This window comes from Helicoverpa zea, chromosome 3 (assembly GCF_022581195.2).
Source record: "Helicoverpa zea isolate HzStark_Cry1AcR chromosome 3, ilHelZeax1.1, whole genome shotgun sequence".
In the NCBI taxonomy this organism is placed as follows: domain Eukaryota; kingdom Metazoa; phylum Arthropoda; class Insecta; order Lepidoptera; family Noctuidae; genus Helicoverpa; species Helicoverpa zea.
Genome location: NC_061454.1, coordinates 13,555,243 through 13,566,982, shown reverse-complemented (window position 1 = coordinate 13,566,982; position 11,740 = coordinate 13,555,243). Strand labels below are relative to the sequence as shown.

The following is an 11,740-nucleotide window of genomic DNA, read 5'->3' as shown; positions in this document are numbered from 1 at the left end:
TTGGTTTAATTGAAAGTTTTACGCACTCTCCCACCTGTTTTTCTTAATCATTGAGATTATAAAATATGTAAGCAATCGGCCCAAAGATGTAGGAATCGCTTTTGAGGATTACTTATGATCTTCTTGCCAAATTATCTCAATAATAATATCTGTAGTTGTGTGGATCTTTCTGGTTATCCGATCCACCTAAAACAAACAAATGACATGATTAGTACTGTCGAGAATAGAACCTCGACACCTTCGGCGTTGAGCGAGGACGAGGTGCAAATGGATTCTTGATTCTCTTTCACGCAAAATCGACTGAATGGATTTAGATGAAACTTGGCAGTAATAAAGCTTAGGTATTCATATGTATATATCCCAGTAGAGCCCACCGGGGCCAAAGCCTGCCAGGATTATTCGAAAGAGTTATCGCGGCTCTGGTACCTACATAAAGGCCTTAAGAAGGAACATGGTGGTTTTTAGTCAGTAAGCGTCTGCCACTCCCTCATCCTGGATACTTATCGGGAGGGGTCATTTAATGATTACCCATTAAAAAAGACATATGTTTATTGGAATATTATATAGGCTACTTATTAACCGGGTGCTGGTAAACATTTCCTCGAGAAGCAGGTGAAACAGCTGCCAGAAGCTAGGCAGAAATAAAACTATCATGTTCTCCAATAGATATATAAATAAATATCAGACAATACCTCTGTGAGAAGTAACAGCGCTTGCGATACAGGTCAAGCAGTCGCATCCCTCATCGCAAACTTCTTGTGCCTTCTCCAGTTTTTTTGCAACCATTTCTGCAAATTTTTTTTCGAGCATGGCTTCATATTCGGCTTCCTCATCGCGCTCTGTCCTCAGCACGGTCTTGTGTTGCGACTGCCGTCCCGAGCAGCTTCCTGAACACTCTAGCACAGGAGGCTGCGCTTCTTGCTCGGAACTATCAATATCACAACATTTTGGAACATTGCAAGGTCCTGAACAAGTCTCGTCACAGTCAACCTGCTCTTTTTCCGTATTCTCAAGAGCTGATTTTGCATGTTTACAATCATTGGGGGAAGTGCAGAATTTGTGGTCTTTTGGGGCCATAGTTAGGCTCAAACCTTGCATGCCGTTTGAACGTTTCCTATTTCTTCCACATTCGGTGCTACTCCGGTAACCAATTATTTCACGTTCTAACATACTTGCAGAGGGGCACCTACTGAAACTCACTTTACAAAACGGATCATCATAGCATTGAAGGTCATTATTTGATTGAAGGTCATTATTTGATTGAAGGTCATTATTTGATTGAAGGTCATTATATGATAGAATGTCATTATATGTTTGAAAGTCATTATATGAATATATCGATTGGTTTTTGGCTTTTGATTGAGATAAACAGGAAGATTTATCATGGGATCCATTATATGATTGCGACGGCTGTATACTTGGGGGATTGTGCCTGCAGCATGGCGTGCAGCAAGGTCTACGTTCGTGAGTATCCTCCATCTCAGATCTACACGGCTTTGGCGGCATTGGCGGCAATGGCGGCGACGCACAAATACATTTTTGAGTTGCCTTTTTGTCTGCACTGTCTGGTTTAGAGATGCCGCAACCACACGCCGATTTAGATGTTGTATATTTTAAAATTCCCGGATTCGGGCAAGGAGGCACTGTAGGAGGAGGGAGAGCAGGAGGAGGAGGAACTGGGTTACTAAAATTATATTCACAAGTCTTTTTAATATAATCCCAGGCTTGTTCCAGCATGTATCGCAAACAAGACGGTACTGTGGGTTGGCAACATTTAGGCTGTTGACTGCAAAGTGGACAGGTATTTTTGTGTTCAGATGTAATTTGTTTAACATATTCTTTAACTAGCTCTAATACGGACTCTTTGCATAAACTGGAATCAGTGGAACGCTTGATACAGCAGGAACCAGAGTTTGAGCTCTTGGGTTTCGGTTTTGATTGCAGACATGGTGGTTTGTAAGGACATGGTGGTTTGTAGTTCGGACATGGTGGTTTGTAGTTCGGACATGTTGGTTCAGGTTTCTGACAAGGTGGCCTAGGACTTCCACATGGTGAGCTTGGAGGGGTTAGCTTTAGGTTTGGGCAACGCCCATCGTTGCCTCGTTTATTTTTACAACGTGGACAATCGTTTCGGTGAGAGGAGATCAACGACTGTAAATATTCCCACACTTTTTCTGATAGAGACTGTTGGCAAGAGCTATTTTCTGGTTCGGGCGGCTTCTGTGTTTCTTGCTTGCATATACATGCGTTACGCTTTGTTCTATGTGCGGGCACTTCAGCTATTCCAACTTGAATTAGTTTCGAATTACAAGATCTTGATGAGGCGGTGCCCGTAGTCATAGGGTTACAACAACCCCTTTGATCGATAGTGGAGGTATCATCAAAATTTTTTATGCAGATAATGCGTTCGAATGAAGATTTTTTAGGATATTTTCTGTATGAAAATTCATGATTTAGTGATTGTTGTCCTGCGGAACGTTAAAAATATAAGATTATATACCTATTATATAGAAGAGTCATCTCCTAACTATGGTAAAAACCATTGCATTATGAAAGAAGATTGTTTATTCTTCTAGGATTGAACTTTAAAATATTTACCCAGACTCTCTGGTGTACATTTATGGCACATCTGGACATGGGTCGTGTTTTGGTTTGGAACATTTACTTTAGACTTGGATTCCGCGGCCGAATCAAAACCAGTCGGACCGGTAGGACTTGCATTTTTCATCCACGCAGGCAGAAAGGAGAACAAATGACTCCAACTAAACCTATTAAATGTAGAATTATTCCTTCTTAGTCTGCTATTGCTTGACGCGCAGCACTGATCATTCTGTAATCTCGTTTCTATATCTTCGTATTTTGGCAGAGGAGTTCGTGAAGCACGTGGAACGGAAGAATAAGACTGAGCGCCCGCGAGAAATTCCTCGTCATTTTGACTTAATGGTGATTCATTATTGTTCATTTTTGACTTCTCAATGCTCATTAATATGAACAATATTTTTATATCTTACAATGCCGCTTCCGTTTCAATGGTGTAAGTACATTTCATGTTTTGTATTTAATTCGCTAAACGAAAATTCAACATCGTTGAAACCGTATGCGTGACTTGATTTTAAAAGTTTCTTTTTGTCCTCAGGTTTAGTAACTGAAAAAATATTTTGTTAATAGGTAGGTAGGTATTTGAATTTTAAGCAGTTGCTTATGTACATTGCTGGTAGATGAGTGAAGGACTGAAACTTACGATATGCTGCGATCTGCATAACGAACCTAGAAATAGTTAAAAAACAAGTTTTAGTTTTGTCTAGGAAAAACCATAAGCAGTTGACAGCCATAATTGTTGCGCGTTTTCTCAAAGACTTTCTAGTTAATTGTTCCGAATTGCTCTGAAATTTTAATGCAAATTATGAAATCTAGCGAGTCAATCTAGGTACCTATACGCCAATTTGGTACAGAAATATGTGCACTGGATACCTTCAATGAATAATTGGAACAATGGAGGAAATTTCTTTTATTTCCTGAAAACACTAAAATCACCATTAAATAGAGGAACTGTAGAATGCTGTAATACTGATTGCAAGTAGAGATTCCGAATTGAGAAAAGTTGACTACTAAGAAATGCGCTACGGAATGTTGGAAAACTAAAGATAATGTGTACAAATATGCAATGAAAACGCCTCCCAGTATAAGTATTGAAGCTTGAAATGCAATTCTTCTACATGTTTTGCTAAAAATATTGGTGTCCCTGAGATCGTTGACGATGTGTTTCCGAGCATGCTGAAATTTCTTGCAAAGCAGTCGCATGAGAAAATGTTCTTGATGGTGTAGAATGCTTATATAAAATTTTGTTGATACATCTTGATGATTTAAAGTATTTTAATCATTTTCTTCTGGTATTGGTACCCCATCGTGCTATTCATGTGATAGCTTTAGCTGTCAATCAATTTGATGTGACCACGGGACGTAATTATTTAAATCAAAGACAAAAAAAACGTTTTTACGGAAGAATCACAGAATGATTTACTAGGAGGTTTTTGGAAGTTTTGATGTAAAACAAATTGTTATGTAGACTACCAAATCGTTCGCAATTTATTTTTTACCTGTTTACTCTCTAAATTGACTTTCTATAGCGACTTGCCAAGATTAAAAAAAAGTTGACTTAGTTGACACTTGACACGTTGACACTGACAGTGATATCGATTTGTTTTGGTTTAGAGGTTATAATTGAGAGAATAGACTTATTGTTTTGTTTGTTTCAAGTTGGGATAAATGAAAACGTATAAATAAAACCACGCATTTCTGTAATGTGTTTATGTAAAAACGAAGTTACTTTAAGTGATATAAACGCTTACATGATAGCTTCTGCGAAGATAACGCTTATCAGCGCTGGGTGATCAAGCTACAATGAATGCGAGTGAATATAAGACGTACCATGAATCCTTCATGCAGAATAACCACGGCTCTACACCGCTGCACACATTTGCTTGTATATTATTCACTGTACAATGTTCTATCTACATAGCGATCAAATCGCAGTTCCCACTTGGCCGGCAGTATATTTACGAGTATGTTGTCATCGTATTACCCATGATAATCGCACACACCGTGCTACCAGAATACATTAACACTTTGAATTGCATCATCTTCGTTGTATTACTAAGCAATCTTATATATCAATGTTCCAATATAGCCAAAAAATTTGCACCAAAAAATGTCTTTCTAAATAACAGGGTACCATTAATATCGTGTCTAAGAGGACTGACGTATCTTATTACAGCTTTATGCATCTTAGCTGTAGACTTTCAAGATTTCCCCAGACCACTAGCTAAAACTGAAAGATTTGGACACAGTTTAATGGATACTGGTGTTGGGCTGTTTGTTGTAGTCAGCGGAGCAGTCCATAAAGATATATACAAAGAAAGTTTTAGCAAAATTGTAAAAGGGAATGTGAAAACCATAGCCGTGTTAGTAATTCTTGGTCTAGGGAGGTTTGTGTCTGTAAAACAAGTAGATTATCAGGAACATGTTACAGAGTATGGCGTCCATTGGAACTTTTTCTTCACGATTGCAGTTTGTAAAGTCTTATCAACTATTATATTGTATTTTTCCAACCGTTCACTATTTTTATGTTTTCTATTGTTAGTTGTACATGAATTCACATTATATCTTGGTCTTCAAGGCTGGGTGTTTGGAGATAGCCCAAGAAACTCTCTTATTTCTGCAAACCGTGAAGGAATATCATCTTGTTTAGGTTATGTATCTATCTACCTCTTTGGTGTACAAGTAAAAAACATCTTACTTGATAGGAATAGCACAAAATATGAAACACAATTAAAACTTATTTATGGGTCTATAATAATGTGGGTTTTGACATATTCAGTAGATCTTGTTCGGCCATTGTCACGGACTTTAGCAAATTCAGGATACTGTATATTCATAGACACACTTTTGATTACAATGTCATGTATACTGTACTTTGTAACGGTATTAGTTGAAGAAAAGGGAAGTAATTTCCGTGTCCCGGTGATACTGTCCCATATAAATACAAATGGATTGTCCTATTTCCTCATAGCTAACTTATTGACAGGAGCTGTTAATTTGTCTATGAGAACTTTACTAGTGCCTAGTTTAGTCACTTTTGTTGTATTGAATATTTATATGATAATCACATTAATTATTGCAATTTATTTGAAGAAATTAGGTTTAAAAATCTAAGTGACTACGTAAAATCCCAACTGGGCTTCTTTATACATATGTAAACTGGACAAAATGCTGACATGGAAGTAATGTTGAGAAATAAATGCAAGTTTTAACAGAAAACCTTTAATAAATCATCATAATATTACTGCAATTCATTATGCATATATTAATTATACATTTTTAGAACAACATTTAACAAGTTCTAGAAAAAATAAATAAAGTCTTTATAATACAAATGCATACATAGGGACAGTTGACAGAACCTATTTGAAGCAAGTTGTTAATAAAACTTTGTAAACCTATAAGGATATACAAAAATTATGAATTTACCTATAGGTATTTTATAGTTTTAAATAACAAATATTAGAAGTTGGTGTTATTATATTTATTTAAATATTGATGAAGACTGTTAAGTAAGTAACACTTATTTACTTTAAGAAATGTATAAGTTTTTATATATTGAAATATATTAAATGCAAGGGTTTTGTTAATGCCCAGAATATTGCATTGTTGTACAGTATTCAAACTAATCACTAGGTATTCAATTCCTAATTTTAAGCAATCTATACATATAACAATTTAAGCTATTTGGCCTGTTTCATTACTTAGGATAGGATTCAATGTGACCCCCTAAAGTAGTTAACTGGTTTTTATTTGGAGGTAGTGAAACTTGAAACTGGCAATTAAAATGGAAATTAAAACAAATTATTTTTACTGGAAATTAAAACAAATTATTTAGAAATAAGTTTAGTGTAATAAATATAAATTATATGCACATCATTGTCAATGTTATGCTTAATGCTATTGTAAAACAATTTTACATACATTCCATATACACTTTGACATATACATAAACTTTGTTATATTTTTCTACATAGAATGTTAATGATTAAAAAATATCTAATAATTTCGTTAATACCTACAGTCTTTCATTCCACCAAACTTAAGAGTATATTGAAATTATTGTCATGACAGTTTTCTAAGGAAAATATCGAAAATATTAGCAGTCCCCTTGAGTACCTAATATAAAAAAAAAATATTGTATAAAACAAGAGAGTATAGTTACATAATTATGTCATTTATTATCTGCAAGAGTTCCTTCGTCATTCAAAACTGTTTAATATTAAAATATAGAATCTACAAAGTACTAGCGGTCACTAACATAATACTGTAGACTGGAATGAGCTACATTCAATGTGTATTGTATACTCATAATAATATCGAATATACGTAGATGTAGGGAGCATACTGTTGTCATGTTATAAATCGTTGGTATAATATATAATTTTTATCGACGCCTGTATAATGGATAACTTCAGAAATGCAAAGTTATTTGATGGACTGTACTACCTATGTCTAAGTCAGCCCATATAGATAAAAGCTACTAAACAAAAAAATATTTGTTACCCTAATTTGGCCACAAACAGCATAAAAATCCAAAGAACAATGCAATCACTGGATAAGAAACTATATGTTGTACATAATAATCATTAATTCCTAATTGTACTGTTAGTAAATTAAAGCTGTTAAATGAGGGCCTTTGTCCATGTTTATGTAAATTCAGTAATTGGTACTGCTAGCATAATAATATATTATAGTTCAAGACTAAATATTCCATAAGACATTTTGTTCAATTCAATTCCTTAGGTACTTTTAATTAATTTAATAACTACATAATAATCTTTCGCAAATAACGGCTTTGCTACTCACAGCACGATGCACAGTCATTATTACTACTGGAAATATTTTTTGAATATACCTACATATCTATTTATTTTTATTTAATCACTTTTAAAAACTTTAAACTGGGAAAATGACTAATTTGTTCAATTCAACAATCAATTCACTTGTCATTAATAAATGTTTGTACGTATTTCCATTTAGTACCTAAATTATTTATATTTGTAGTTGCAACGACTTTTTTTTATCATGGGCCGTGATTTTTACGTAGTAGTTAAGCGATTTTATTATTTAAATATATTTAAAGTCACTGACTGCAATTATTAAAGCGCTATTAAGGGCAAGCTATCTGAAGTACATTTTATATTTATTTCGCTGGGGCGAATGCTAAAGTCGTTCTAACAATGGCGACATATCCGCGCTCTTCGCAATCGGTTTAGACTTCCTATAGATTAGTTTGGCAATACAGAATACCAGGCAGTAGAGGAATAATATCACCAGTATCGCTAGGTAAAAGAATAAAAATGGAAACCTCTGTGGAGACCAGAAAACGGTGTATCTCAGGTGCTTCTGGTTGTTTTCTGAAAGGAGAAAATGGTTTTATTAATACTTATGCTATAAAATATATATGAAAATGCAACAACAATACTCCAACGGCGATGACAGGTTTTAATGCAGCTTTTATTAATAAAGTCAGTTCATGAGGAAGATTTAGGCTTATATTTACTGTCCTGTTACAGCCTTTTTTATAGTCCCACTGCTGGGCACAGGCCTCCTCTCACACGGAGAAGGATTAATCACCACGCTTGCTCAATATATTTACTACTATAATAATATAGCCTATATCACCCGGCGATAGTGTAAGAATTTCTCAAAACATTTCAGTAGTTTCGGACCCTTTGGGCTCACAACAAACAAATCAAAATATTTTAATGTAATTTCAAAGGCATTCTTACCTAGCACAGCAGCTCCATATCCAATATAATTAGTGCCCATTCTATAAGAGCAAGTTGGCACATAGATCTCATACAACGTGTCATCATTGAACGTTATGGTGAGTGTCGACTTGGGTATGTTGAACCAAGTGGTGACCCGGTGTGTGAGGTCCTTATTCTGTTTCACGTACTTAGACTCATGGTCGTGCGCGCAGAAGAATATTTTGGGGTTTATTGCGTTTATTATCTGAACAGAAGAATGTGGTTAGTGTTTCAATGAGGACTTTTATAATGCAAGATTATTTAACAGATTTTGATGCCAAGTCTTTTCCCAGCTATGTTGGGGTCAGCTTCCAGTCTAGCCAGATGCAGCTGAGTACCAGTCTTTTACAAGGAGCGACTGCCTATGTAAATTCGTCAACCTAATGGAGGTACTGGTTGTCAGACTTTCTGGCTTCTGACAACCCGTAACGACTGCTAAAGATGTTCAAATGACAGTTTATCGTACCTTTCGAAGCATGGAAAAACTCGCTATGACAAGATGGGCACCCATCCACGGACCGACTGCGCGAAGCGTTGCTTAACTTTTATGATCGAATCGAAGGATCTGCGTGGCTTTGACTTAGACTTAGCCATGATCTCTTTTTAATTCAAGTTATTTGATCAAAAATATTGTCAAAAACCTCACCTTCTTACTAAACATCGTTCTCATAGTGACAGGATAGTGTGAAGCCACAATTTTGAAATTATTATCCGTTCCCGGTACCTCGTCAGCTTTTTGTGGGAACGTATATGTGATGGCGTTCACTTTGTATATGGACACGTTGGAGTACGTTACTATGGAGGGCTGGACAAACACTTTTTCAAACTCCTCTACTTTGTCGCGACGTATCGGCTCATTCTCTCCACCTATGTCATTGTCTCCTGGTAACCAGACTTGCTGCGAAATTAAAAATATTTATGAATTATACATAGTTATTATAGTGGTATAGTTAAACTGGCACTGTTTGGAAGTCACTATAATGTAATGCATCAATTTCGTTTAGAAGACTAAACATGACGAAATTGTACCAAAAAATTTTTTTGTTGATTTACTCGAAATGAAATGAAATCGTTTATTTTGCAAGCTGGAACATCACTTTTACACGTCATTTTAAGAATGCTGGGGCCGGCATTTCCTAACTGACTGATCCCTGAGAAGAAACGGCGAAACAAACTCAAGGGTCATAGTCAATTTATCATCAAAGGTTTTATAAAATTATTGATATTTTCAAAGCTAATTTTGGATACTCTCTTCAGACAATTTATTAGCACCTTTTCAGATTCAGACTCCTTGATTTGAGAGACTATAGGACGTGGCACATTACAGCAGCACCGCAACAGCACGGCTCCACACCAGCATTTAAGTTGTCATTCAATTTAGAGCATTAAATCGTGTATATTATAATATATTTCGTAATGTCAATATGAAAAAGCCAACGGCGAGCAGTCAGCGTGCTTGCCGCTTCCACACAACTCGACTCGCCGCCCGCGTGCTGCAAGCGAGCGGTCCTCATGCGTATAGCGCGCCGACGGCGTGCTAATTGCCCGCCGACTCCGAGCCGGCAGCGAAACAACGTCATTACGTCGTGTTCAATCATAACATCAATCATAATCGTCTTAAAATAATATTGAGTTTGCGGTGACAGCAAGCTTACACCTCGCGGCCGGCGCGCGGACGGCGCGCCGACGGCGAGCGGACGGCGCGCCGACGGCGAGCGGACAGCGCGTGGTTGGCGCGCTGTCCGCTCGCCGTAGTCTTAATTCGAGGCGACGCCGTGCTGCAGCCGTGCTGTTGCCGTGCTGCTATAATGTGCCACAAGCTTATGAATGCAGTTTGAGATATTCAAGTTGAAATACACCACAATACTAACCACTGCAGGAAAATCCCAATCAAATATGTTAGCTAATCTCTTGGCATAGCCATGGAACTGTGGCATGGTGGCTATGGACCCCTCATCCATCAGGTCTCCCAAGTACACCAGGATATCCGGCTTGAAGTAATCCACAACTGACTTGAACGTTGATCTTAAGTACCTGGAATATTTTATGAAAGCATCTATCAGAAGCTAAACTAGCTATACACAGCCTCCTATCATAGAATGTCATATTAAAAAAAGGATTCATCAACCTTGAAAATACTGAATAATTTAAAGCTAGCACTAATTCTGATATAAATAATTTTGTATATTTTATAAGTTTTGGAGTTTATGTTTGGCTAGAAGAATTATCACTAGGACTTTAAATAATTAATCTTAGGATGGATAAGGGTAAAGATGTTTGGTATGTGAAACTGATATCATGTGGCATAGCTCTATTTATTCTCTTAATTATATCAATTTTAACTGTTTACAATAGTTCAAAATTGATTATGAAATTTTTGACTTTAAAATCTATCTTAGATATCATTTTATTGATAGGCTGATCTTATCTGGGATCTAATTGACTTTGAGAATAGTTTCTCAAAGTCAATAATAGTATATTATGAATAACACTGTCTTTTTCCTTCTATGTATAACAAAGTTTGCCAATCATTTAGGTACAGTGAAAAATATTTATTTGGGTATTCCTTTTTAGCAGTTACTAGACATTGAAGTTTTAGGTAATAGATAAAAAGTGATGCATAACATTTTATCTTACCTAAATTCTCAGATAAAAGAAGGACAAAATATGATAAGAAATTGTGAGTGTTACTCAAGAATAAGGTAAAAGATAATTTGTTTGGACGGTTGGACTTACCGGTCACTGTCCCAATTGAAGATGTAGCTTAAGGGAGGTGGGACCGCTTCATCACCCTGAATCTGAGGGTCAGCTATGAACAATATCTTAGTACAAGAGGTGTCATGGTCCTGGCACTCCAGGTCGACCCAGTACTGCTGCTCCACGAGGTAGATGAACCATTCGCAGTAGATCACGGCCCCGAGAACAGCCGCCAACACATATTTCACAGTGGTACTGGAATCGAAAAGTATATAAAGTTAGCCATGCGTAAATTCATGTTTGTAGCTACAACATACAGTAAATGTTGTTAAACTTTTGTGTCGAATTAGCATAAGCTAGCCAGGATATATCCCAACTATTTTTAAGGCACATTCATTTACGAAAATATGTAATTTCCGAAAAAAGATAAGATCGCATTCAAAATATAAGAATCATTAATAAAACTGTTCAAAATAAATCATGAATACAAAATAATCATATGCTCACCTTCGCCTTAAATACATTCTACCTGGTAAATTTTCGTTTGTTATTTTTATAATTTAACTTTAGCTTTCATCTCAAAAATTGAAAATATTCGCAACCCAAAAGTCAAAACAAAGTATAGCAGTTCCATTTTACAAAAAGTTTACTTACCAGTTGGGCCAGCATAAAAATCAGAATCTTAACGT

The 11,740-nt window shown here is 36.1% G+C and overlaps 3 protein-coding genes across 3 annotated transcripts; 1 reads left to right on the top strand and 2 right to left on the bottom strand.

The window, feature by feature from the left end:
* On the bottom strand, positions 1–3,306 carry LOC124646305. The gene is made up of 3 exons (XM_047186426.1): positions 2,599–3,306; positions 693–2,468; positions 1–186 (listed from the first exon to the last, which is right to left on the bottom strand). Exons 1-3 carry the CDS (start codon positions 2,981–2,983, stop codon positions 137–139), a joined length of 2,211 nt encoding a protein of 736 aa, XP_047042382.1. The 5' UTR covers positions 2,984–3,306; the 3' UTR covers positions 1–136.
* Positions 3,307–4,188: 882 nt separating this feature from the next.
* On the top strand, positions 4,189–6,615 carry LOC124645967 (phosphatidylinositol-glycan biosynthesis class W protein-like). Its single transcript, XM_047185964.1, has one exon. The coding sequence runs from the start codon at positions 4,402–4,404 to the stop codon at positions 5,710–5,712; it is 1,311 nt and encodes a 436-aa protein (XP_047041920.1). The 5' UTR covers positions 4,189–4,401; the 3' UTR covers positions 5,713–6,615.
* LOC124645968 (uncharacterized protein C630.12) lies at positions 5,805–11,693 on the bottom strand. The gene is made up of 6 exons (XM_047185965.1): positions 11,559–11,693; positions 11,091–11,306; positions 10,226–10,388; positions 9,001–9,252; positions 8,334–8,559; positions 5,805–7,958 (listed from the first exon to the last, which is right to left on the bottom strand). Exons 1-6 carry the CDS (start codon positions 11,573–11,575, stop codon positions 7,765–7,767), a joined length of 1,068 nt encoding a protein of 355 aa, XP_047041921.1. The 5' UTR covers positions 11,576–11,693; the 3' UTR covers positions 5,805–7,764.
* Between the last annotated feature and the right edge of the window lie 47 nt (positions 11,694–11,740).

What these genes read in the sequence shown, in the direction of transcription:
- LOC124646305 (XM_047186426.1), bottom strand. Translation starts at nt 2,983, where the DNA reads ATGAGCATTGAGAAGTCAAAAATGAACAATAATGAATCACCATTAAGT. An exon ending in ATGTACACCAGAGAGTCTGG is followed by an intron (nt 2,469 to 2,598) that starts GTAAATATTTTA and finishes AACGTTCCGCAG; the next exon opens with GACAACAATCACTAAATCAT. An exon ending in CGCTGTTACTTCTCACAGAG is followed by an intron (nt 187 to 692) that starts GTATTGTCTGAT and finishes TGTTTGTTTTAG; the next exon opens with GTGGATCGGATAACCAGAAA.
- LOC124645967 (XM_047185964.1), top strand. Translation starts at nt 4,402, where the DNA reads ATGAATGCGAGTGAATATAAGACGTACCATGAATCCTTCATGCAGAAT.
- LOC124645968 (XM_047185965.1), bottom strand. An exon ending in TTCAATTGGGACAGTGACCG is followed by an intron (nt 10,389 to 11,090) that starts GTAAGTCCAACC and finishes AAAATATTCCAG; the next exon opens with GTACTTAAGATCAACGTTCA. An exon ending in ATTGGGATTTTCCTGCAGTG is followed by an intron (nt 9,253 to 10,225) that starts GTTAGTATTGTG and finishes TTAATTTCGCAG; the next exon opens with CAAGTCTGGTTACCAGGAGA.